The sequence below is a fragment of the Hakea prostrata genome, chromosome 5 (assembly GCF_041222555.1).
Source record: "Hakea prostrata isolate BN-2017 chromosome 5, UWA_Hpros_2, whole genome shotgun sequence".
Lineage (NCBI taxonomy): Eukaryota > Viridiplantae > Streptophyta > Magnoliopsida > Proteales > Proteaceae > Hakea > Hakea prostrata.
In genome coordinates, this window is record NC_142604.1 from 12953687 (window position 1) to 12979286 (window position 25600).

The following is a 25600-nucleotide window of genomic DNA, read 5'->3' on the forward strand; positions in this document are numbered from 1 at the left end:
TTCTGTAGCGTTATTGTCAGTGCCGAAGACATATGGATATGTTGTGTGTGCTATCCAACTACATCCTTCGTGTTCGTTGATGGAAGGAGTCGGAGGATCCACAATGGCTGCCGGAGTGTGTCGTATCTCCTCCGCAGTTGGCAGACCCCGCAAGTTCTTGCCTGCCAACTCTACCCAGGCGGCTGTGAGAGAGAACCAGCAAAAGCTGAGAAACTATTCATCTAAAATCCAAACCACTCGCCGAAACTTTGCTTTACTGTCACTGTTCACTGCAACTCCCTTGCTTTATCAGCCTCATCCCGCCGCCGCATTCTCCATCGGATTCTGTACAGACTTGTACCTTTCTTCATTTTTTTTTCACTTTGAACTCGCACTTTTTGATTTTCATTATCCACGCAGCAGGACTGAAGGATTGGCTCAGAGAGCAGAAGAAGCAGGCTTCAAAATTCGTTTTGGCTCCCATTGATGCCTCAAGAGAGAGCCTTCGCCATGTCTACCTTATACTAAGTTTGTTTCGTTTGCTTCGTTTTATATGTAATTACTCTGATTTCGCGGGTAGCTCTAAGTTTAATTCGGTCTAGTTTAACAGCGGCAAGTGATTTTGATTATTCAAGCGTGGACTTGGGAGAAATCCAGGGATTACTTAGATCTGCTGCAAGGGACTGCGTTCCACAGGAGAGGAATTCATTCGTTTCCCTTCAAGCTAATACGGGAGTCGAGGTTTGGTTCCCTTGTTTAACCCAAGATTTAGCTTTATTTATTTATTATTTTTTTTTTTTTGGGGGGGGGGGGGTGTACAGGGTTCAGTTTCTGCTCTGCCAAGAAATGCATGGAGATGTTATTTTACACTTCTATCTCCCATTTCCTTCTCATTTGTAAAGAATTGCTCTCAACTCTCATGAAATGAAGCAAAGAATTGGTTTATGCTAATTGGGTTGCTGTTTATTAATTAATTGCAGTCTTTATCGCTATTATAATGACCTAAGTTCACATATGACCGACTAACCAGAGGATAATAATGTACAGGTGTGCACATTTAAGTTGGTTGTGAATAATGCATCTTCATTACTTGAAGACAAGAGTCCTGTGAAGTTGGAAGCTGAAGCTATGCTAGATGATCTCATAAGGTACTTGTCCTCTTCATCTTTCGTTCAAGCTATGGAATTTAAACAGTGGATATGTCTCCACCATTTTACTTGTGGTGTGACTATGTTTGGCAGGATACCCAACACCTCACCTCTTACTGCTTAGGTGCAACCATGAAAATTACCTGACCCACTCTTCTCCAACTGAGACCATACCTTTCTATTCAGTGATAAGTACCCATATCTTCTGTTGCTACCTGAGTCACTTTGGCCTTCCCCTTTCCCATTTAATGCCATCAACTTGCAGTATATGACTGCTCCGTAGTGCAGTCATTGATCACAGTATTAATTGAACAGATCATCTCAATCAGCTCTCTCTTGCCACCGATTTTTGAGATCCCCAAGTTTTGTACATGCACAAATTTCATAATTTTAATAGTGTTGCCAATCATCCACTGGGAAATTCACGGCTAAGACACATAAATATTGTTTTTTTTGGATGAATAAATAATTATATTAAACAACAAGAAACAAGAGAACATGTCTTTAAGCAGAAGACCGAAAAGAAGAGCTAAGGCCTCAGGTAACAACAATATGCCTGTTTCTTGGGGAATCATCAACGGAGGGGTGGGGGATAACTAGTAGCCTAGAAGAAACATCAAAATAGATGGTCTGCCAAAGCCTATCTATAGAGCGGGATTTGGAGGTCCATCTTTTGAGTTTGCGCTCCCACCAAAGGTGATGGATAGAGACACAATACACTAGCTTACCAATCCGATCGCAAATGGAGGAACCTACAAAGTTTCTCAAGATCCAAGGCCAATCACGGGTAAATCCGAAGGTATGCCTCGGGCGGGGCCAAATGGAGGCTAGGGCTTTCCATGAATATTGTTGTTGTTCATTATTATGTCATTGTTATTTTTTATTTTTATATTTAGGGATGGTTCATTCTTTGGTTATATGGCCTTTATTTCAGTGGTGCGAGCCTCACACACTGGGTACCTCCTTTTATGTCATTCTGGCCATAAATCAGCAGTGTTCCGACACATTGTTTGTGTTGATCTCTCCTTTCCTGGATTGTAGAGCTAAGATAAAAATAAAATAAATAAATAAAGGAACCCTTTTGGTCATGAACTGTTAGCTTTTCCTGTGATTTTACTTCTTATATGCGACTCACATTATGTTGGAAATGCAATGCCTCTTGAATGCCATTCTGGCATCTGAAATCTGACTGCGAGGTCAAAATGTACTTGTTTGTAGAGAAGGAATTTTATGTTATTTTTCCATCTCTTAATACTTGATGCCTCTTCTTCTATACTCCATATTTGGATGTTTTTAAATTTTTTAGGGGAAACTATGATGTGGGACTCGCATTCATATTGTTAGTTTGCAGTCTTCATTGAATGAGTCATAATTTTGATGTATTTTCTTAAATCAATTTTATGCTTTAGTCAGTCAATTTCTTATGGGTATCCCTTGATTATACTTTGGTATTTCATTCTTTTCATTTCTTTCTCATTACAGTTCTTTTGCCTTCCTCAATGGTGCAATCAACAAAACAGATATTCAACTTGCCTCTAGCAGGTACATGATAGCAACTATTGACATCTGAAGGACCTGTATGTTACTCTATTAGTTCCCCAAGAAAATGAAATGACTGTGGATTCACCTAAATTGTTGACTGATAATTTTGAGGATTTAGTCTGCTAAAGCCTCTCCATTGATGGTGGGCTGGGAGGTCTTTGCTTACACGGCACTGTGGCTGGAAAAAGGCTAGGTGCCAGAGTTGTGGGGGTCAGTGTGGTCAGGGCAATGCTCTAAAGGCTAAATCCACTTCAATCCATATCATGATCCCTAACAGTGGATCAGTCTAGCTAACCCATTTTACCTTCCAAAACAGAAAGTTCCATTTGATAGAAAGTGTTGTCCATTTAAGCAACCTTCCCATCTATGTGCCAATAATTCATGTATGACTTGCTGAAAAGACTGGTTTTGCGATTGGTGATCTTTGAAATAGAACAGAAATAAGCATAGAAGTATTTTTGTGAGCATATGTGTCTATAAATTGAAAATATATCTGAAGATAGGAGATGCTGTCTGTATGGCATTGATGAGAGCACTTAATCCCAAATAATGTTGTTTATCTTAAAGGGATGAAAGTTTGATAGGTCCAAAGAGTTGCTTTACGTTGTTCTTCTTTGGGGTTGGGGTGTGATCCAAATACATTGGTGTATCATGTAAGAAATTAGTGCCACTGAGTGTCCAAGTTTAAAACCAGACAAGAAGAAGGAATGAAGAATCATTCTTAGTCCTTTATACACAAAATTTGGTGAAGGTCAAGTTGATCCTGTGGTTTTCTGGAACATATGGTTCTCTGACTCAAGCCTATTTTCTGGGTCTAACTTCATATGATTCTTTTTCTCATGCCTACTTTATGGATCTAACTTCTGCAAATATGTTGATTATGAATTGATGGGGGAACATGGTATATCCTTTCCTCTTTCCTTTGCTGCAAAAAGCTTCCCAGAAACCACCAGCAGGTTTATCAATTTTCTCATCTCTGTGCTGCAGACAAAAGGTTGTGGATGCACTTATGAATACTATATCCTCTCTGGATAAGTTTGAACAGGGTATCAAGGATTGTCTTGAGATCTGAAATTAGTTCTCATTCCTTTCTCATTTAAATATCTCCACTGTATAACATGCGTTGAGATTTTGCAGATGCTTCTGCGTTTTAAAGGAAAGCTCAAATTAGGTTGTCTAACATGACCCTGTTTGTATATTCTTTAATTTATATTATATCAGGAAAGTGTGAATGTGTGTGTGCTCAAAGGTTCTAGTGCAGAAATGTTTTCTTGTTAATAAATTGTTTTTATTGTATATCTCTTGTTTTTTTTTGTAAGAAAGCTTGTATACTTTCTTGTTAAATTTGTTTTTCGAGTTTTTTACGTGTAGGTCCCCTTAGTAGACCACAAACTAATGTTGGGTCCCATTAGTGCAATATATTACTAGTAGATCATAAACAGACTAACATTGTTAGTTGTTATGTATATTCAAATTTGAAACATGGAGGAACTAGAATGCCCTTCAAGTTATTTAGTACATTGTGTTATATATAATTAATGGTTAATTGCCAATTATCGTTTTTTAGATCCATATATTAACACAGTTTATTAAAGAAATCTAAGGGGCATTTTGGTCCATTCACGGTTGAAATTTGAATTTACTTAACAACAGCTAATAGATATGTCTACTTGGGGACCCATACATAACATATTGCATTAAGATGACATAACATTAGTTTATGGTTCACTAAAGGGACCCAGAGGTAAAAAATTGTTGTTTTTATTGTATACTTTCTCTTTATTGTTTGTCGTGTTTATTGAAATATTTTCTTAGAGGGACTGAAAGACACAGAGTAGAGGCCTCTATCCTGTTGAGTTGAACAATGTTCAGATTGATAGAAGGAACAAGTGTGTTGAAAATTGCACTCTAGAGTCTAGATTATTCATCTCTCCCCCTCCTATTGATGCAAAATTGCAATCTAGCATTGTATGAAACCCCCTTTCCCATTATATTATTAGGAATCTTTGTCAAGGAAGTGAAAGAAGGGTGTTGAAAAATGATAACTATCCTCTAAACGCTTACCTTTCATGTGCCAACTGCCAAGGCCTTGAATTTTGTCAATTTAAGAAAAAATTATCTTAGAAAAATTTTCGATTAAAATTTTATGTCAAAACAAGTGGAGAATTGTCTTGTCTAAACTAGGGATAAATTATTAAATAATTCATAATCAACGTAATTTTTAAGTATTATTTGTTATTTTTTTGGGTAGAATTATTTGTCTAGTTCAAATCATTTATATACTTTTGTTTCATGTGCCAATGCTTTAAGGGTTGTTTGGTTACATGAATTTAGATATTTGAAATATTTGAATTCACAAATGGGAGATTTATACTTATTTGGTTGTGTGAATCCTTGGATTCATGAAATCTAGAGATTTATCGTTTTACACTAAAAATGTAAATCTGTAGATTTATGGGTATGAAGTGAAATCCATAAATTTCACCCCAACTATAAAAGTGCTAAATATTTGAACCATAATTCCATATATGTTTTTTCATGATAAATCTAAAGATTTCATTCAAAAAATTTAGGCTAACTAAATAGTTAATTTTATGAACCATAACTCCATAAATTTGAAATTTATAAAATTTTGAAATCTCTAGACTCAAGTAACCAAATAGGCCCTAACCTATTGTTTCTTTTCATCTATGAAGGATCAACTTTCACTGTAGGGTACAAAGTGGTCTAACAAAACGTGATTTTGAATAATAATATTAAGGGTATTTTGAGTTAGTTATTTTTAAAAGTAATTAAGGCATTATAAGTGTACACTCGATTGAAATTAAATTTGTAGGCAAATATATTACCAAAAAGAAAATTATAGGCAAATATACGGAATTAGCCCAAATGGAGTTCTTATGTTTTAAAATAAAATATTTTTTATAACAAGGGGGTCCATGTATATAAATGTCTCACAAAATACAAGAGAACAAAAAAAAAAATTGAAGTGACTGAAATTTTTCATGTATATCTTTCCACTTTCATATTTCAACATGGGACAGATAATTTAATATATTTATTTTATCCAAAAAAAATAATAAATAATAAAACGACTTGAAACGAATTAGCAATTGATCCACTTGCCTATAAACTGTTTTTTTCTAAGGTAAGAACATTTGCTATAACTAAACCCTTGTTTTATAACTGTTTTTACTTCAGATTTTTTTTGGTGGGATATTAGGAAAATTTAATTAATTGCTATTAATTTATAGAAATTGATTAAACTATTATATAAATGTCTTATCCCAATATCATGCACCAAAAAACCATGACCAATGAGGTGGCACAGAAGTGCAGAATGATTTTGGTAAAAAATTTTAAAAATTAAAAAAATCATTAAATAGTTCGTGAAATTGTAGGTATCACAACAACCCGTGAAAACCAAAGAAGCTTTGGCATATACGGACATTCTCGGATGAGAAGCCATAGAAGAGAGCAGTCTCAACTTTGCAGAGAAGTATTAGAGGCCTGATGGTCTACCAATTCTACCATTCTTTCTCTGATCAAATCGAAATTGATTGTTGAAACGCTTAATAAACAAGAAAACGAAGGAGAAACCAATTAGGATTTTGCGGAGAAAGCAAATCGAGAGAGTCGTCAATTAGACTGGGAAGAAGTACCGAAGAAGGGAAGAATAACAAGGAAACAGTAATCGTTCTATCAAATTTAGTGATTCAGTCAGCGAACAAGGAATGGCAACGACTGTAACGTGTTGCGGTTCGACGTTCGCTGTGTACTTGTTGGTGATCATTGGGCTGGTGTGCTTCGCAGGTCTGATGGCAGGACTCACCCTTGGGCTTATGTCTCTTGGTCTTGTCGACCTTGAAGTCCTCAGAAAGTCTGGCCGTCCCAAGGACCGCATCTACGCTGGTACTATTCTTCTTGTCATTCTTGTTACTGGGTAACATAAGAAGAAGAAAATCTTTGAGCTGGGTAACATAAGAAGAAAAAAAATTGAGCTGGGTAACTGGGTTGACTCACTTTTTTTCGTCTATTTAAGCCCTTAGACGGGCTATGTTCTAAAATTATTGAATTGATGTCCTTTTGAATTTGTTTTCTTCACTTTCCCTTTTCGTTAATTGTTGCTAGATGAAACGCCATTCTTGCCTCATTAATGCAAATGGTTGATGGGTTTCCTGCAGAAAAAATATTTCCGGTGGTTAAGAGGCAACATCTATTACTATGTACGCTGTTGATTGGGAACTCCTTGGCAATGGAGGTTTGAATATTTCGTAAATTCTTTCTATTGTTGTTGCAGTACTTTTAGTCGATGGGTCTTTCCTTTGGTTGTTGTTAATGGTTTCTTTTGTTAATGATCGCTTTCTCAGGCCCTTCCTATTTTCATGGACGCGCTTGTGCCCCCTTGGGCAGCAATTGTGATATCTGTGACTTTGATCCTCATGTTTGGAGAGGTTTTAAATTGTCGAACTTGAGATTGTTTTGCTTTTTTGAGTTCTTACTTTTTCATGAATCATGGTAAGCTGATTTTGATTTTTGTGTGTTGTTATGTAACAGATACTGCCACAAGCAGTCTGTTCTCGTTATGGCATGGCAGTGGGAGCAAAGTTGGCTCCCTTAGTTCGAATCCTTCTTTTGCTGTTCTTCCCTGTCGCTTACCCAATTAGTAAGGTGTGCACGTATATAGTAAATGAATGCATATGTGGATGATTGATGTGCTCTCTTCTCACTGAATGGATTGATTATTTTATGACAATTGTGTCGAATTATTCTCATAAATCTGTCAGTTTTACAGTTGCCTGTTGGGTTTTGTATTTATTTCTTCTATCTATTTGCAGCTTCTGGATTGGGTATTGGGTGAGGGGCATGCTGTCCTTCTACGAAGAGCAGAGCTTAAGACATTTGTGGACTTTCATGGGAACGAGGTGCTTTACTTGGCATGAATTATAACATGTTAATGTCTTTTGGACTATGGAGAGCTTATCTTCTGGTTTAATCATTATTTGCTTTGAAGATTGGTTCCTGCTTTAAATTCAGTCAGATATGAAATCAATTTACCTTGTGTTTGTGGATCTCCTGCATCTTGTTCTTTTCTTTTTCTGACTGGGGAATGTAATTGAAAGCTGTATGTTATATTGATTAGGCTGGAAAAGGAGGAGACCTAACACATGATGAGACTACCATCATTGCCGGTGCTCTTGAAATGACAGAAAAGACTGCAAAAGATGCTATGACCCTCATTTCTAATGCATTCTTGTTGGACCTGGATCATATCCTTGATTTGTGGGTTTGCAATCCCCCTTCAAGTCCATTTTACCATTTTAGTTATTTTCCTTTTATGTTTCGGACTTATGTTTCTTTTTCCTCTTACCCTTCTCAGGGAGACATTGAATTTAATAATGACAAAGGGTCATAGTAGAGTTCCTATATACACAAAGAATTCAAGTAATATAATTGGAGTTATCCTGGTAATTCTCTCTCTCTCTCTATCTATCTATCTATCTATCTATCTATCTCTCTTTCTATCTATAGGGTTTTTTTTTTGGGGTGGGGGGCAGTTTGACAAGTTTTTTAATTTGTGAAGCAATCGAAAATTCTTCAAATACACTGTCACATTTGGTTTGGTGCATAATCTTTGGTATATGTTTTTATACTCTTTTCCTCTTAAACAGTAACTTCATCTATCTTATGCAATATGTGGCCCTAAGAAGCTGCTCAATGTCTTTCCTGAGCCAATGGACACTTCTGTCTCCAACCATGGAAAGAATTTAAGGATAACCAGGAAAAGATGCATTAGTAGCAAATCCGGTCATATGCCTGCTTTCATTGTTTCGTTAAAAAAAGGAGTACTCAATGCACAAGGCTCCGCCTATTATGGAGTCTGGGGAGGTCATCATGTAAACAAACTTAGTAATGCAAAAGTGGACTTCGAACTGGGAAAATCAGCGGGAGATCGATTGCTGCCAAAGTCGATACAATAATGAAGGCCAAATTAAAGCTAGAACTTTTTTCTTTTTGGCTTCTTCTTCCATCCCCAACCCCAAAGTTACATATGAAAGAAGAACACAAAATGATAAGAAGGAATACAGATAGAAGAAGAAAGGGGGTACGGTGGTGGGTTATACAGCCATGGGTCTGTCACCCATAGCTACCTCATCTTTTGAACATGGATTTGACTCCAAAACTAACACTAGACCACAAATTCGATGCCTCTAGAGTCTAATCTTCCATTGCAATGAGTGGGCGAATTTATAGCTTTGCTTAAGCTTTAAAAAGATAGAAACTTAAGAAATTAGAAACTGCTAAATAAAAGCTAAGTAACTATAGTAGAAACTTCCTGAACATCAAAATAGAAAATCCTAAATAGTAAAAGACCGACAATAGAACCACCTAAGTTTCTATTATGATGAAATAAAATTATATTTTCTAAAATTGAAAGTAAAAACTGAAGTGTGGCAAGATCAGGATAGAATTTCTTTCCACTCAACACAAAATCTTCTGTGAAGCATCCCCAAACAAGACAAGTATTAGCCATGACACTTTCCATGTGAACAGTGTTTTGTCTTTTTTCCTTCGTCATTCATGCTTCTGTTTGGATTAGGGCTGCCTTCCATTTTTTTCCCCTTCTGTTATTCCCAAAAAATTATTTGATGCTGGGGTAAAGTAGTATTGCAGAAAGTTGAGAATGATTTAATGCAATATCTATCAAAAAGTTGACAGATTTACCCTCATTGTAAAAACTGCATTAAATGCTTTAAAACATGGGGCACATAACTGAAGGTGCTATTCAGACGCTCTCCTTTATATGGGATCTTTTCTAGGTTGCTTTTGAGTTTCCTTGATGTCATATAGAACTGACATATTCTTCTCTCTTATCTCACATCTAGTTTACAAAATTGCAGGTGAAAAATCTTTTGACTGTTGATCCAAAAGATGCAGTTTCTTTGAGGAAAATGCCCATTAGAAGAATTCCAAGGTGAGAATGAAGTTTCAGTTCTTTTTGCCTCTTTATCATAAATATTAGTTGTCATCAACTTATATTATGCTTCTTATAGAAAGACTCCAGCATGCATTATTTGCAGTTCCCACTAGTGAGTTTTTTGACCTGAATCTTATGCATCAGTGGTTTTGTATGAGTGGAATTAAACAACTAAATAATTGAGTGTGTTGTATATAGTATTTATGCTACCATTGTATCCACTGCATGATGCTTACACCACAGCAGGGTCCTGGGAGGATCATAGTTTATGCCATCATTTTATGAGCAGTAAATGTCTTGTTTTACCTGACAATTTTTACTATACCCTTTCGTGAGCATGGTAACTGTTCCATGATTTTGATTCTTTTCGTTTTCCCTCCCTTTGAGCTGGTCACTGACTATATCCATGATAGATTGGTAATCCTTGCAATGGGTCCTTTTTATGGGCTCAGCAAGATGCTTGAGAAACTCATGGCTTCTTGAAAAACTTAGTTTTTGTCCCTTGCTAGTTGTCACTGATTTTTCTTTCATTCATTTTTTGTTAGGATCACAAATGCAAAATTGCCCGCATTCCTCTCCCCTCCGGAAAAAAAAAAAAGAAAAAAAAATATATAACTCAGTTGTAAATATTAGATGTATTTTTTCTTGGCTGTGGGGGGAAGGGGAAGAGTAACAGCGGGATGGCCCGTTTAAAAAGTGATTGTATCACTGATGCATGCTTAATATGCTTATTTATTCCTTTGCCTTAATTCATTGTCCATTCTTCAGGGTTTCAGAAAATATGCCCCTTTATGATATTCTGAATGAATTTCAGAAGGGTCACAGCCACATAGCTGTAGTAGTGAAGCATCTTAACGAGACAAAAGAGACACCAAAGAAAAGTAAATTGGTGCAAAATATGGAGAGTAAATTGAACAGGAAGCAGAATGCCCAACCTGATGCAACAACTTTAATTGAAGGTAAGTGTCGGTTAATCTTATTGATAATTGGTTATTAAGAACATTGATATGAAGATTCTCTGAGTTAGGATTTCTTAGGGATAGGTTTTTAGTTACTATGATGCCATATTCTCATACTGGAATTTTCCTTTTATACCAAACCCAATAGTAGACGATGATAAGAAAATCCTTCGTTGTTGCAAAATGCACATGGCCAATATTCAGTAAAACTGGGATGATCCTTCCACTCGATTGACTCAGCTTGTGGTCTAGAAAATCTCACTAGAGCAACTCTGTGGAAAGTTTGGTCCAATATCCAGACCCCTCTGTGTGAAAAGAGTATTGCTTGATTATTGTTCTTCTGTCCTGACTTGATATTTCTCTTTTTGGCATCGTAATTTTCGAGCTGCTTGTTGATTACTTGTCAGCCTTTTTACAGTCTATGAAACTCTTATTTGTACATATTCCTTAATCATCTTGTTCCTTGGAAAAAAGCAATCCTCGTACATCATTATTGTTATGTGAGTATAGGTTGTATGTATACATGCGCATACTTTGATTTTCTATCCTTCAGTCTCAGAATTAGCCTCACCTTCTAGGAGAACTCTAAACTTTGATCTACTTCATTGTTGTTTATGCTAATAGATAGATCAGGAACAGTGCTTGAAGACTGTAATACAAGCCTATGCTTGTTGATTCAATACATTGCTCCCTTGTATTTTGGCAATTGATTTGCTTTTGAAGTTGCAGGGCAAGAATAGTTACACACTCTACTTTGGCTTGAATTGTAGGATCTAAATCAGATCTGTGTGATTCTTACCCAGGTGTGGCCAAGAAGGATGGAGATCAGAAGTTAACAAATCGTCCTGCAGCTACTCCAATCCTAAAAAAGGGCCATAGAGGTTGTTCACATTGCATTCTGGATCTTGATAATGCTCCCTATCCAGACATCCCACCCGATCAAGAGGTTGTCGGTGTGATTGCTATGGAGGATGTGATTGAGGAACTTCTACAGGTAACTCAAAATATGAAAATTCACTTCGTTTGTGCAACTTAAAGGAAGCAATTTAACATGGAAACACCTCTCTTGCAGTAGCCATAGTCTTGTGCACTGGGACAGTCTTTAAAAGAAGGAATTTAAGATGAATTTGTTCAGCTTAGGGATGATACCCCATTTAAGAAAGGGTATCAGTTCAATTGCATGTTTGAGTAGGCAAGGAACTTACAAAATTTGTTCCTACTAGAACCCTTAAACATAGTTCATAGCTGTCATGATGCTAGAAGAAAACATAAATGATTATTGAGTCCCTTCTCATATTCAGATATAATATTAATCATAACCTTGCATTAGTAGAACCCTAATTGATACTTCCTATCTCCCACATTATGAGAAGACAAGATAAATGATTATTTAGTCCCTTATACTATTTGGAATGCAACATGAGTCATGATTCTTGTATTCTGTTTATTTTCTTCTTTACTAGTTTTGCCCCTATTTATATAGACACAAACACAGACACACACATGCTTGTGTCAAGCAACGTTGATTCTTTTATTTATTTATTTTTGTTTTATTAAAGCCTCTAAGTGTATCTTTTATTTCAGATACTTCTGCTGCTTCATTAATCTCATTTTGTCTTAATGTGCTTTGGATTCTTATCACAGCTTAAATCATATATGTTCTGTCCTCCCCACCCACCCTCCCCTCTTCTTTCTTTCTTTCTGGTAGTGAAACAGTATGAGAATATAACTGACATCACAGGATTGATTAGTTGGTAATGACCAACACCTCTTAGTGAAGAGGTAGTGAGTTCGACCTCCCAGATGGTATATGTAATATCTCTTCCCCTATATATAAAAAGTGCCCATATTGACCTCAATATTTCATGTCAGGAGGAGATATTGGATGAAACAGATGAATACATTGATGTTCACAACAGGTACGGATATTTTGTGATTTTAATGTACATTTCTATGGTTGATATCTGTCAACTGATCCTCCAATGTTAAAGAGGATGGTATCCTTCAGAAACTTGAGATTTTGGCTCTCATTTGAGCAGCTATACAAGATGCCAACAGGACTGATATTTCTTGGAAACACAGGATAAAGGTGAACATGCACGCATCTCAAGGAAAAGTGCCAAATGCGGCATCTTTAGATCCTGATACTGCTTTAACATCAAGTGCCTACACATCCATTCCAGCACCCAAATCTTCGTGAGCAGTGATGCCCCTTAGCATTCCTGAGCTCACCTGTCCTGGTGGCTCCAGTAACTACAGCAGTGCTTTCAGTCTCTACTGAGAATTTTATATCATCATAGTTGTGAAGGAGAGAAGCTAAGGGGCCACTTGAGTCTTTCTTTACATAGCATGCCATATTGTATCAGCTAGTGGAGATGGGTATTGCAATTTGTCCATATATATGCCTTTCTTTTTTGTCATGGGGAAGGGTACTTGTTGCTCTCACGAGTTGTAAGTATTATAAGTATCTTTGTCTTTTCTAGTGTGGAATTTCCAAATCATAAGTAATGAGAAGAAAGAACAGTGATAATCAGGGAATATACTTTTCCTTCAGAAATATTTTACAGCATTGATTCTTATTCTTTTCTGCCATCTCTGGAATTTAGAGTTATGTGTGGTTGATCTCTTTGGGGAAAGGAAGAACTCTTCACCATATTCGATTCCCTCGGGAGAAATGACCTTGTGACTACTCTATTGGCTCATCATTACTCCTCCTACCTCGGACTAATATCATGTTCATTTCTGACAAGAAAATGGATGGTCCATTTTTTACGAGGAAATGGACATGATAAATTTACCTCCCACCTTTTATCAAGGAAGGTGAAATTACAGAGGATGAATGAGAACAACATAACTGTGGGTGTTCATCACAGAATGAACGAGAACAAAACCAACTTAGTTTTCAAGGATGGGCTTATACTATCTCGAGAAGGATGATTTAAGTACAAAAATTCTCAGCATTCAAAAGGGTTTGGGTGTGGTTGCAGGCGAAGGAGGAGAATATGGGTGAAGGGGAATTCCTTCACCCACATCTAGTTAAGGACATTTTGACATTTTTGATAGTTAACTAAAAGTGATGAATAGAAGTATGTGAGAGATTATATATTTTTTTAGTAATAAACTATGTGAGACTGGGTGACTTAGGGCCTAGGGGGTAGTAGTGGTTTTAGGGGTCACAGGGTAGTATTGAATTTTTTTTCAAAAAATAAATTAAAAAATCTGACCAATCTAATAGAATTTAATCAAGACTATTTTTTTGATTTTCAAATGATGTTTTGCCAAGTGGCCTCACTTGTTAAATCTGGGTTAATTTTCATTTGGACCCTAAGGTTTGTTCGAAGGCTTTTTAGTCTAATAAAGAAAATTATATTTTACATTTTCCTCTTCAATTGTATTAAAAAAAAAAATTAAAGATATGTAATCATTTTCTTTATCTACATACTCTTAAATTTTGTATTTTTTTCTTCAACTAATATCTTATTCATTCAGCAAGTTTACTCTATATCAAATTATTGGTATCTCTTTTGATCAAAAAAATTATTGGTATTTCATATTTGTACCAGAGTTTTAGGTAAGGTGAAAAAAAAATCAAAAGACTTTGCATTTTCATCAGAAAATGATGGTATATCTTTAATTAATTCTTTTAATCCCATAAATAAGGCAAATATAATTTTCTTTTATGGGAGAAGAGAGAGGTAAATATAAATTTTCATTTTATTTCAACTGAAATAACTTGAATTAAAGCCCAAGAATGGGAATGCAGATGAAATATACTTAATAAAAATATAAATAATAAAAAAAAAAAACCCGGATGCAGCTAGGTTTAAAAAATAAAAAAATAAAAATTTTGCGACTAGGGCTCCATGCCTCCATGGCTCCATGCAGATTCGAACTCTGAGTTTTACTGATCAACAAAAAAGAAAAAAAAGTGTTGTTCGTGGACGGAAACCGATGAAGTTGAAGAATGTCAATTATGGTGATAGAGTTCTTCGCCTGACTTCTTCTGATTGTTTAAGCAAATGCAATAGCAAACTTCAGGTTGAGATTTCAGAATGACGATGAAGTCTCCCTCTTATCTTCCGGCTCGACTTGCTCTCCTCGCCCTTCTCTCTGCCTCGACCTTCTATTGTTTCTGGAAATCTCGACGTCTCCGCCGCCAAAAGGTCTCGACTTACCAGAGCTCCGCCACCCTTCATACTGATCCTTCCCCTGGTTTTGCCAGAGGCAAGATCATCTTTGTCTCTCAAACTGGGACCTCTAAAGCCTTAGCCCATCGTCTTTTCGATCTTCTCACTTCAAATAACATCCCAATCGACATTGTCGATCCTAAAGATTACGAACCCGAAGATCTCCCTAAAGAAACTCTTGTTCTGCTTGTTGTCTCGACCTGGGAAGATGGCAAACCCCCTTCACACGCTAGTTTTTTCTCCAATTGGCTGGCGGAGAGCGCCCATGATTTCAGGGTTGGGTCTTTACTCCTCTCAACCTGTAAGTTTGCGGTTTTCGGTGTTGGCAGCCGTTCATATGGTGAGACTTTTAATGCTGTTGCAAGGGATTTCTCGAAGCGGATGAAGGCGCTTGGAGCTTCAGAGTTATTGCCCGTGGGTGAAGGTGATGTTGATGAAGGAGACCTGGATGCCGTTTTTGATGTTTGGTATACGAAGTTGGTTGGATTGTTGAAAGGGGATTCTAAGGAACATGGAGGACCTAATGGCTCTATATTTACCAATGAGAGTGAGTGTGACGACAGTGCCGACGAAGTGGATGAGGACTTCAATGAAGATAATGAACCAGATACTGGGATTGTTGATCTAGAGGATATTGCTGGTAAAGCTCCTTCCAGGAAATCATCTTCAGTGCCTGTGACTACGAATGGGGTGGTGAATGGAGAAAAAGAAATGGTGACTCCAGTGCTAAGAGCGAACCTAGAGAAGCAGGTACTCTGATTGTAGTCTTCTCTTTGTTTTTATCTTAAACTACAAAAAGTTATGGAACTGCCTGTGGTCTAATGCTGTTTTCAATAGAGCCTTTTCATTCCAAGGCTTTACAGAATATTTCTCTTATTGAATTGAAAAGATGCAGTGTTTATTTGCATTGTGGCCTTGTGGGTGTCATTGGAAAATAAATAATACTCCTCTAAAATCTTTTGCAGCAAACTTGGAAAGATCATTATAGATGCTAAGCATACACAAATTATGTGAAGAGAGTTATTTTTATGTTTCCTGTATTATGTTCACAAGCTTACTTATCAGTGTACCTGAGAAGCTGAGTATGTATAAAATTGGCATACAGAATTGGATATTTGGATGCACAAAATGGTATGGGTTAGTGCATCCTCTATGCGTCAGCCTAATGATACTGCTAGATAGTGACAATAATAAATGAAACCACACTATGACTGCTAATGGGATCCCTTTTTTTTTAAAGCCATTAGCTCTTAATGTTGCAACAAGGCTAAGTTGATAATATCTCACAGAAGCTGGTTTGAGTAACAATTTTTGGTTGCCGTGCATATTGTTATTCTAATTCCTAAACTGAGCATAATTGATGAAACAAAGATTAACTAACCAATAGTTTTTAGATAAATGGGTTGTCCAAAGGACTCAGCAACAAAATGAATCACCTTTCATATGAAACTCAAACACTAATAGTTAGTCTAAGGCCTCTCATTTATAGAATGTAGACTAATTGGCTTGCCTCCATTGCATCTATTGTTTTGTGAGAAAAGATAGAATACTAGTTATACAAACATACATGGGAACATCAGCTAGATGAGCACCAATCCCAAACCTTAAGCAACTATCATATTAGAACTGCATGGGAAGCAAAGTTTGCTGAAACAAATGTAGGGTTGATGAGCCAGATGGGCAGTCAATTTTATCTGCAGACACAGGTTCCCATATTAAGGAGCAACTATGGAAGAAAGTATTAGCTCTGATCCTTTTCATCTTGAGAGAAAGTCACCATTTACCTTCAATACCGCTGGAAATTTCATTTTTCAACTAGAACCCACTGCAATCTGCAAACTTGCAATGGAATCTTAGGGAACCTGATAGTTTCACGATTCTTGACAAAACCATAATCAAAGGGCAGAAATCTATCCTGAATTGGGGGATTGTAGACAACAATGAAACAATTTGATAGGGTGTTACCCAGGTTGAAGGTTACCACATGACTGTGGATTAAATTTAGTTCAACCCAATGGTTGGATGAGGTGGCATTGACCAGGAAATAGTAACTTCTGTTGGAAAAAAAAAAAAAAGAAGTATCTGGAATTTGCATTATATCTCAGAATTCAAAGTCTAAACAAAGTATACAGACTTCTGAAAAATAGAAATTGAAAATGGAAGTCTTGCAGTAACAATTTAGTAACACTGGATCATAACTATAAATCCAAGTTTTAGTTGTTGCAATGGAGTGCCAGTTAGAGAACAGGGAGAAATATAAGATGGGACCTCAAAGTTGCAAGGGAGAGAGGATGACATAAAACCACACATGCGCAACCCAACGTACTTTTTCATTTTAAATCTCTCTTTTCTGTTTGGTAGTAAGATAAAAACTTCTAACTAGACTCGTAAAACTCTAATTAATGTGCATCCAAACTCTATATCTTATTTCCTAGTCCTACATATCTGAGTCAAACAAAAGAAAACACGAATAAAGGACATAAAGAATAATTAAGCTACTAAGCCCTGATTAGACCAAAAACCTGGGTCGAGGTTTGGTTTCTGACCCAGTGATATTGGTCCAAACAGTCAGGTGTTACTCGTTAAATTTCCCCCCTCAAAAGAAACTTGATTCTATTGAGTTAGGATAAGTACCAAGGAGGCCATTTGAGTCAAGTTGTCACAGGATTAGCATTCCTGTTACCTTCTTGAGCTTAATGTTTAGGAGACCTTAGTCTGGAAGTAAGAAGTAATCTCATTTCTTTGTTGCACATGACAAACTTCTCTCTGGAGTTATCTCACCTGTCCCCATCTTGGAAGTGCACCAGGAGACACTGCCTTCTCACACTCCAAGGGTTGCACATTCAGGCTTCTCTTTTGAATAGTTGAACTCAGTGAAATCCACCTCCATTATTTATAATAAGTAATGCCACACCAACTAATTAGGAAACTCTTCTAAATAGAAACAAAACCTTTTGCAATTTAACAAATCTTAGAGAAGGAAAAACCAAGTACCACTACTAGCCTACTTTAACTGGAACTGCCAAGACAACTTTTGAACTAGCAAAAATTTAGCCGCTAAATGTTACCCTCCAACAGAAGTACCTATCCAAGTACCACAATGCTGAGAAATAATACTGGGTTGGACCCAGCATAGTTGTCAAGTTTTAAACAGAATGTGGGCTGATTGGGTTGGGACAAGTGGGCTAGTTGGGCCATGGGCCACTGGTTCAATGGTTGGCTGGACAGGCGTTTATTCTCTCTCCTCTTTCAATCTGCTTCAACTCTTCTCTGTGGAGTGTGAAACGCCATGTTCACCTGAGTCTAATTGATAAGATCCAAGGTCAAGACAACAATCTGGGTTTGCTATGGGGCCACCTGGTTGCCAAATCCCCATGTTTCAAGGAAAAAGGGGATAATATAGCCTAAATATAGGGAAGTGATAGAAAGTTCCCTCTAAAATATTACAAGGTAGATCAAAATAAATATATAAACTTATAATGTCCTACCAAACCAGCATAAGGTTAGGACCCTGGTTTGATTTGGTTGGGTGGCCAGACTGATCAATTTGGTTTAACCATGAATATCGGTTCTCAACATTTCAGAAAGCAGCATCTTCCGTTAATCAGATAACAGAATCTTCTGAACTTTCCTGATAAATCTCTAACAAAGTTTTGAAATAAAATGGAGTGTAGATTTTCTTGTCCTTGGATTGGGAAATCTCCACCGCTTACTGGAAATATTAAAAAGGTCAATGACCATGTTGTAATTTGAAAAGTAACAATTTGTGTTGCTTCTTAAGCCATTTGAGAGGGACCTTACCTTAATTTGAGAATAGCAACATGGAGTCTTATTTAATTGAACTGCCCTTGCTCCCTTGAGACCTTTTGTGAGTTTTCAAGTTCTCATAGTACACTTGTGTCAACTTCCAGATGTTAATTGGCCATGTTTATTGATTGCAGCCCATTCTTTGCTGCTCTTTCATTTATTTTAGTCTCTTAATGAAACTAGCCAGATAGTTTTAAATTAACTTTCTACTTTCCTGCCATCATCCATGCAGGGGTATAAAATTATTGGTTCACATAGTGGCGTGAAAATTTGTAGATGGACCAAGTCACAACTTCGTGGCCGTGGTGGTTGCTACAAACACTCATTTTATGGCATAGAGAGCCATAGGTAACTTGTCATTATCATTTTTAGTGTTAATATTGGTAGATGATTTGCTTTAGCCTTATATTGTTCTTTAATCCTATAGTTTTTTCATGATTTGCATAACCTCTGTCTGGCTTGTTTTGAGTTGTTAGTATATGACTATACATCTGGCAACATATGTCTGTTTTCTTGAATTCATTTTTTTCTGAGTCCAGTTCAATTACGAAACTAATTTAAGTGATGCTGGATTTCTAAGTAGTGCTTTATACTTCCAGCAACATATATAGGCATACCAATGAATTTATTTTCCTGTGTACAGAGTCTTGTCAAAAAATTAATTCAAATTATGCTGGATTCCAAAATTTTCTTATGGATCTCAGTCTTGCTCTTGTTTCCTTTTTTATTGTTCCATCAATTAGTATAGGGATTCACTGAAATGTTGTTTAAGGTAATAATTGGATCTGATTGTTTGTTTAACCGTTTGCAATTTCATTCACTATGAATTATTTCCATCGTCTGTGCCAATGTCCTTTTCTCCCGCTCACTTTTCTAAAATTTTTAGATGCTTCTCTGTTGTTTCCCTAATATTAAGCATTTCTACATAAATTGTAAATTGAGATTGGACATGGTTGGGGGCTGCTCTGTCACTTGTTGAAAATTCTGTCAAACAAATTAGGAGTGTGGATGATATATGGTATTACATTTTATGTTATATATATACATTTATTTGGTACACCTAGAATTCTACACATATTGAACAAAATTATTAACCTTAAGAAAAAACCATAGTGTGGAGAACACTTACAAACTTTCATGTCATACCTGATAATTGCCATTCCTTATTTAGTAACTGTATTCTATAAGCAATTCTGGCTCTATTCCTTTATTTACTTGTGAGTTGTGAAACAATCATTTTGGAATACCAAAAAGACATTTAAAGCTTAAAGGAGAATTCTATAGGTCCGTTGTACAACCAACTATAATGTATGCTATTGAGTGTTGGGCTGTTAAGAAGCATCATATAGATAAATGCAGTGTAGCAAAAATGAAAATGCTAAGATGGATGAGTGGTAGAATTAGGAAGAAGAGAGTAAGTAATGATCATATTAGAGCCGGTTTTGAAGTAGCTCCGATAAATGATAAGCTACAAGAAAGTTGTTTCAGGTGGCAATGCCAAGTTCAACAGAGGTCTTTAAATGCCCTTGTACAAAGGAGTGATTTAATCCAGATCAAAGGAACAAAAAGAGCTAGGGGTACACCTAAAATAACCTAAGGAGAAACGGTGAGAAAGGATATGCATGGCTTAGGCCTTGTATCTAGTATGGCCTTAAATAGAGCTGATTGGGAGGCGAGAATCCATATAATCAACCCATTTAGTTGGGATAAGGTTTCTTCTTCTTGTTGTGAAAAAGACTTCTATAGTGACCAACCTCAGCAAGATGGTGTAAAAAGGATTTTCCTTATTTCATTTTATCTGCTTTGTTTTTCATAACTTGGGTCCTTATTTCACGATATCCTAGTTATGGGAAATATCCTGGTTCCAGCACATTGCATCCTAATGGTTTTTTGTTGTTTATCATATGTTACTGTATTTATTCATTATATTCTTAATGTGCAGCTGATTTCATTGATTTGTCAACTTTATGAATAAACAGATGCATGGAGTCTACCCCTAGTTTGGCATGTGCAAATAAGTGTGTTTTCTGTTGGAGACACCACACAAATCCTGTTGGGAAAGAGCTGGAAGTGGAAAATGGATCCTCCTTTAGAGATTGTGAATGCTGCCATAGAGCAACACACAAAAATGATAAAGCAGATGAAAGGAGTCCCTGGTAGGCCTTGAGTTTTAATGTTGTGCATATGTTTTTGTTTTGAAAGCTTTTTGTTTAACTAATTCCTTGGCGTGTAATGCAAGATTTGGTGCGTAGTGGTCAATTACTATTACTGGGTCAGTTTAAGAGGTTTTTGGGATTCATCTAGTAATCCTATCCAGGGTTTCAAAAACTGGTCAGATTGCTTATTGGCACACTCAATCATTAAGATACCAAATTCTAACAGGAAATAGTAGTTTGCTAACTTACCAGAATATTTAAGGGGTTACTAGGTATATTAAGTTGGGCAAAGACATAAAGGGATTAGCATTTATTGCCCAGGGACAGACTTTGAAGAATTTATAAAATATAAAAATTCTAGGATAAAAGAATAATGGAGGGGTTCATAGTTGTCACGGCGACGAGGCGATGCAAGGCGGTTTAGGCTAATTGAGGCGATGAGTCGACAAGGTGCCCTCTGAGGCGCTTTTGAGGTGGTTGAGGCGTTTTAAGTGAAATTTTTAGTGTACATCTCATTCACTCTAAATCTATCATATCTTATATAATAAGAAAACTAATATCAGACTACCTCAAGTCATCCAACATACTACAAACCACACATAATAGGTCCTAAATAAAAAGTCGCGAGAAGAAAGGAAGAGAAGAAGTTGCTTGTTGCTGGCCACTGCTTGCCGGAGTGTCGTCGCGGGAATGGAAGAGAAGAAGAGAGGAAGAGAGAAAGAGATTAAGGATTGAGAGTGAGAGTGTGAGACTTGAGTCAAGAACTTATTCTCTTTCGATTTTGTTTGTTTTTTATTTTTATTTTAACATTTGATCACATGTAGCATCATTATACATATGCATATAGGTTCAAACAATAGATACTTTACAATTGAAATCTGATAAGTATTTCAACATATGCCTTCGATTAGGCATCTTTCTCGTGATTTCAAAAAAAAAAAAAACGGACGCCTTATTGCCCAAAAATAAGGCAATGCCAATTTGAGGCGCTCCAACACCGAGGCGACGCTTAGACAACTATGGAGGGGTTAGTTATGGAAAGGTGTTAATTAAGATGAGGGAAATTTTACATGCGCCTACCTTGGTGTAAGGTGCAGTTCCACTTTCACTATTTATGCGTATCATCCCTCTCTCCAAACTAATTGACTATTCAACCCAGGCTGTTAACTGTAAACTGACAATCTTAGACTTTAAATTTAGTTGTCCACAGGCAAGTTCAAGCCTAATTGGAGTGGCCCTTTACTATCACAAATTCTTCCAGGAAAAGTTATCAGATAGGTGGATCTTGATGGGGAAGATTGTGTTATATAAGAATAAAGCAAGAGGAAAAGCAAGCAATTAAAGTGCTTTCTACTGGTTTTGCAAGGTAAATATTGGTAGAGGGTTAACTTAATGATGCTAACTCACTGCCTTTCTAATGATTTTTCTTTTTCCTTTTAAAGTAAAAAGTTGAGAGTTACTTTTGGCACAGGAAGGAATTTAAGGGTATTTGTGAGTAACGAACTTATCAGAAAACAGAGTTTATAATGTTAATATAAATATTAGTAATGTATCTGTATTTTAATTAAAAAAAAATGTTATTTGTAATAATATTGTACTCTCAATGCAATCGCTGGGGCAGTGTTCTACTTTCCTTCTTGATGCTGCTTTGTTTCCCTCCAAGCATGCTTATGAAAGTGCTATGTTACTCGGCATTGGAGGGCATTTAATTTTATGCAATAATAAATAATTACCAAGCCTTACAGCACAATAAAATGGTGGAAATGCCTACTTCCACCCAAAATAGGTTTGTTGTCTGGTCAGCACTTTGCCAACTGTCCATCCAAACAGGGTCTCTCTGTCTCTCTCGATGAATCTTGTGTTGTGAGTATTTATGATGATGCTCACCCCCTTTGGGTGGTTGAGTGGTTCCAGAAATTGTAGAACATAAGAAGTCCTTGTCACAAAATCTAGGATCAAGAGGCATTGAAGATTAGTAGGCAAACTAATGTATGTTTTATGGTAAATCTAAGCACTTTAATATCTAGTAGCTGTTCTGTTATGTAGTGGACTAGGTGCTATTTAGTTTGTCGGCTGAGTGATACAGATTTTTGCTCCCTGCAGGAGTAAAGCTGGAGCGTCTGTCAGAAGGTCTCTCTCCAAGGCATTGTGCCTTGTCACTTGTTGGTGAACCAATCATGTATCCAGAGATAAACTCTCTAGTGGATGAGCTCCACCGAAGGCGCATATCTACTTTTCTTGTAACAAATGCACAATTCCCTGAAAAAATTAGACTGCTGAAGCCTATAACCCAGGTTTGTTGACTTCTATTTTAATCTTTAGGAGCATATGCACTTATGCACATAGTTTAGGAAAGTGGACATGGTTATTCCTAGTTATCTTAATACCATGACTTCAACTTATTCTTTCCAATACATGCAGCTGTATGTGAGTGTAGATGCAGCAACAAAGGAGACCTTGAAAGCAATTGATAGGCCACTCTTTGGGGACTTCTGGGAGCGTTTTCTTGTAAGTTCATTTTCTTCATGTACAGAACAGGCAAGCTGATACCGTTAGCCCCTATTTGGTTAAGTGAAATAAGATGAAGTGAAATTTTCACTGGTAAGGAAAATGAGATATTTCATGAAAACATAGCATGAGATAAGTGCATTAAAGTGGATATAAATAGCGGAAAGTGGAACAGATTCAGCTCAATCTACATTAAATTTTTGTGGTGTTATAGGAAAAGTAATATCTAAGATGCATTTTCTGCATATGCACAGCTAAGAAAGTCTAGAAAACATTCTGTGTGTTTCTGTTCATGTTTACTAAGCTATTGCCCAACACTTTACTTCTAAAATAATGGAAAAAAATTCTTTCATATTTGCCTTCTCATTTCTCTTAAATTTTGCTAATGACAATTTTTTATCCCCTTCCCTTCTCCCCTCTGGAATTTACATCTTACCAAAAAAGCTTTAGTTCCACCCTGCATGTTCTTCTGAAAAATGTGTATGAGGTACTGGAGCCCCTCTTGAATTTACATTTTACCAAACAGAGCCTTAGTTCCACTTTGCATGTTCTTCCCAACAAATGCGTATCAGGTACTGGAACAATCTAATGTCAGTCCTATGAAACAGTATGCTTTTGTTGTAACGTTTAGAGTTCAGATGTCACTATGTTTGCATTTTGTGCCTCCCAATAACACCCGTGTTATCCCTCTCTCTTAATTTTTGGGAATTTCTTATACATGTCCATTTATAGGTTCCGTTTGGCATTCCAAGCTACAAGGATACATTTGATTGTTAGCTGGATCAATTAGGTCAACTTTGCCACTAGGGAGCTTCTAGTTATGATTGGTGGGTTGTCAGCCATACATTTCATGCCTGAAATCATGAAACCCTTGGAGGCCACCAAACCATGGTGCCATCCTGTGGTTGCCTTGTTGATATCTCTTTGTTCATGGCGTGAAAGAACATTATTTCCATAAAAGATTGTTGCCAGTTTGCTAACGACCTAGATTCTCCAACAGTTGATTACAGCATACTCATCTTGTGGTATTTACAAAATGTTTGTAGGATTCACTGAAAGCTCTTAAAGAGAAAGACCAGAGAACGGTTTATCGTTTGACTTTGGTTAAAGGCTGGAATGTGGAGGATATAGATGCTTACTCAGACTTTTTCAGCATTGGGAAACCAGATTTTGTTGAAATTAAGGGTGTTACCTACTGTGGCTCGTAAGTTTCCTTGTTCATTTTCATATGCAACTTTTTCTGCCATTGTCATGTTGAGTTACTTACAAACTGTGTGACAGGTCTGCCACTTCTAAGCTGACAATGGAGAATGTTCCTTGGCATTCTGATGTTAAAGCCTTTTCAGAGGCATTAGCCCTTAAAAGTAACGGGGAATATGAAGTTGCTTGTGAGCATGTTCATTCTTGCTGTGTCCTCTTGGCAAAGGTTGAGAAGTTTAAGATCAATGGGAAATGGTTCACTTGGATAGATTATGAAAAATTTCATGACCTGGTTTGTAGCTAATCTCATTAGTGTTATTTTCATGCTTGATCTCCAGACATCAGCTTAATGAATGTTATTGTCATTTGAAAATGCAGGTGGCTTCTGGAAAGCCATTTAGTAGCAAGGACTATATTGCCACCACTCCATCCTGGGCTGTGTATGGTGCAGAGGAAGGCGGCTTCGATCCAGACCAATCTCGTTATAAGAAAGAGCGACACCATAAAACAAACAGGTGAAAATTTGGATGGAATTATTACTAACACCGGCTGGCTACTTTTTCCCTTTGTTAGTCTTGGTTCTGTATAGTTGAAATGTACTTTATATGGCAAAGGCATAGAAACATTTTGTTTTGAGGGCTCAAATCCTAGTTGATTGGATTTTTAATTTTGTAATCTGTTCACCTTTATAATCCCAATGCTATATGCTGATCAGGTTGCTTTGGATCAGAGCTGTACCTGGGTGAATGTTAATATTTTTTTCCTTGCATTTTGAATGACTTTATGATGTTTCCCTTTTGAAGGGTAACAGTAGATTTTCTCAGATATTCATTTCTAATATGTGCTCTCTTAGGCCACAATTCTCCTTGAATGAATCCAGTAGTTACCTAAAGTTCGGAAGAGCAGGTGTTTCATCCTATTTTTGAATCTCTCTTTTCAGTCGTGTCATTGATTTTACTATTTGAAAGAATTCCTGATTTTTCCAAATTTGATTTACAATTTTGAATGACCACCTCTGGTTTTCACCATTCCGGACCGTAGATTAGAAATGATAGTGTATTGCTGTTACAAAAATTTGGTGGTTCCCCCCAAAGGAAAAAGAAGAAAAAGGGAAATCTTCCAACCCAAACTGATG

At 36.7% G+C, this 25600-nt stretch overlaps 3 protein-coding genes across 3 annotated transcripts; all 3 read left to right on the forward strand.

Annotated features, from left to right (window-relative positions):
* LOC149015244 (plasma membrane fusion protein) lies at positions 1-3917 on the forward strand. Its single transcript, XM_089154987.1, has 6 exons — positions 1-326; positions 400-507; positions 590-720; positions 1027-1127; positions 2610-2669; positions 3657-3917. Exons 1-6 carry the CDS (start codon positions 80-82, stop codon positions 3739-3741), a joined length of 732 nt encoding a protein of 243 aa, XP_089011113.1. The 5' UTR covers positions 1-79; the 3' UTR covers positions 3742-3917.
* A 2141-nt stretch (positions 3918-6058) lies between these two features.
* On the forward strand, positions 6059-13570 carry LOC149015245 (methyltransferase, putative (DUF21)). The gene is made up of 12 exons (XM_089154986.1): positions 6059-6581; positions 6854-6930; positions 7040-7123; positions 7227-7340; positions 7508-7594; positions 7813-7952; positions 8050-8137; positions 9572-9645; positions 10417-10607; positions 11411-11601; positions 12480-12526; positions 12690-13570. Exons 1-12 carry the CDS (start codon positions 6404-6406, stop codon positions 12805-12807), a joined length of 1389 nt encoding a protein of 462 aa, XP_089011112.1. The 5' UTR covers positions 6059-6403; the 3' UTR covers positions 12808-13570.
* An 899-nt stretch (positions 13571-14469) lies between these two features.
* Positions 14470-25288, forward strand: LOC149015246 (flavodoxin family protein / radical SAM domain-containing protein). The gene is given in 9 exon segments (XM_089155742.1): positions 14470-15544; positions 18834-18949; positions 20581-20656; positions 20658-20757; positions 22861-23051; positions 23179-23265; positions 24312-24469; positions 24547-24757; positions 24844-25288. Coding segments are annotated over 9 exon segments (1965 nt in total). The 5' UTR covers positions 14470-14659; the 3' UTR covers positions 24985-25288.
* Positions 25289-25600: the final 312 nt, after the last annotated feature.

Excerpts from the sequence above, each read along its gene's own strand:
- LOC149015244 (XM_089154987.1), top strand. The coding sequence starts at position 80 with ATGGAAGGAGTCGGAGGATCCACAATGGCTGCCGGAGTGTGTCGTATC. Across the intron at positions 508-589 it reads CCATGTCTACCTTATACTAA|CGGCAAGTGATTTTGATTAT; the intron begins GTTTGTTTCGTT and ends CTAGTTTAACAG. Across the intron at positions 2,670-3,656 it reads ATTCAACTTGCCTCTAGCAG|ACAAAAGGTTGTGGATGCAC; the intron begins GTACATGATAGC and ends TCTGTGCTGCAG.
- LOC149015245 (XM_089154986.1), top strand. The coding sequence starts at position 6,404 with ATGGCAACGACTGTAACGTGTTGCGGTTCGACGTTCGCTGTGTACTTG. Across the intron at positions 8,138-9,571 it reads ATATAATTGGAGTTATCCTG|GTGAAAAATCTTTTGACTGT; the intron begins GTAATTCTCTCT and ends ACAAAATTGCAG. Across the intron at positions 9,646-10,416 it reads CCCATTAGAAGAATTCCAAG|GGTTTCAGAAAATATGCCCC; the intron begins GTGAGAATGAAG and ends TCCATTCTTCAG.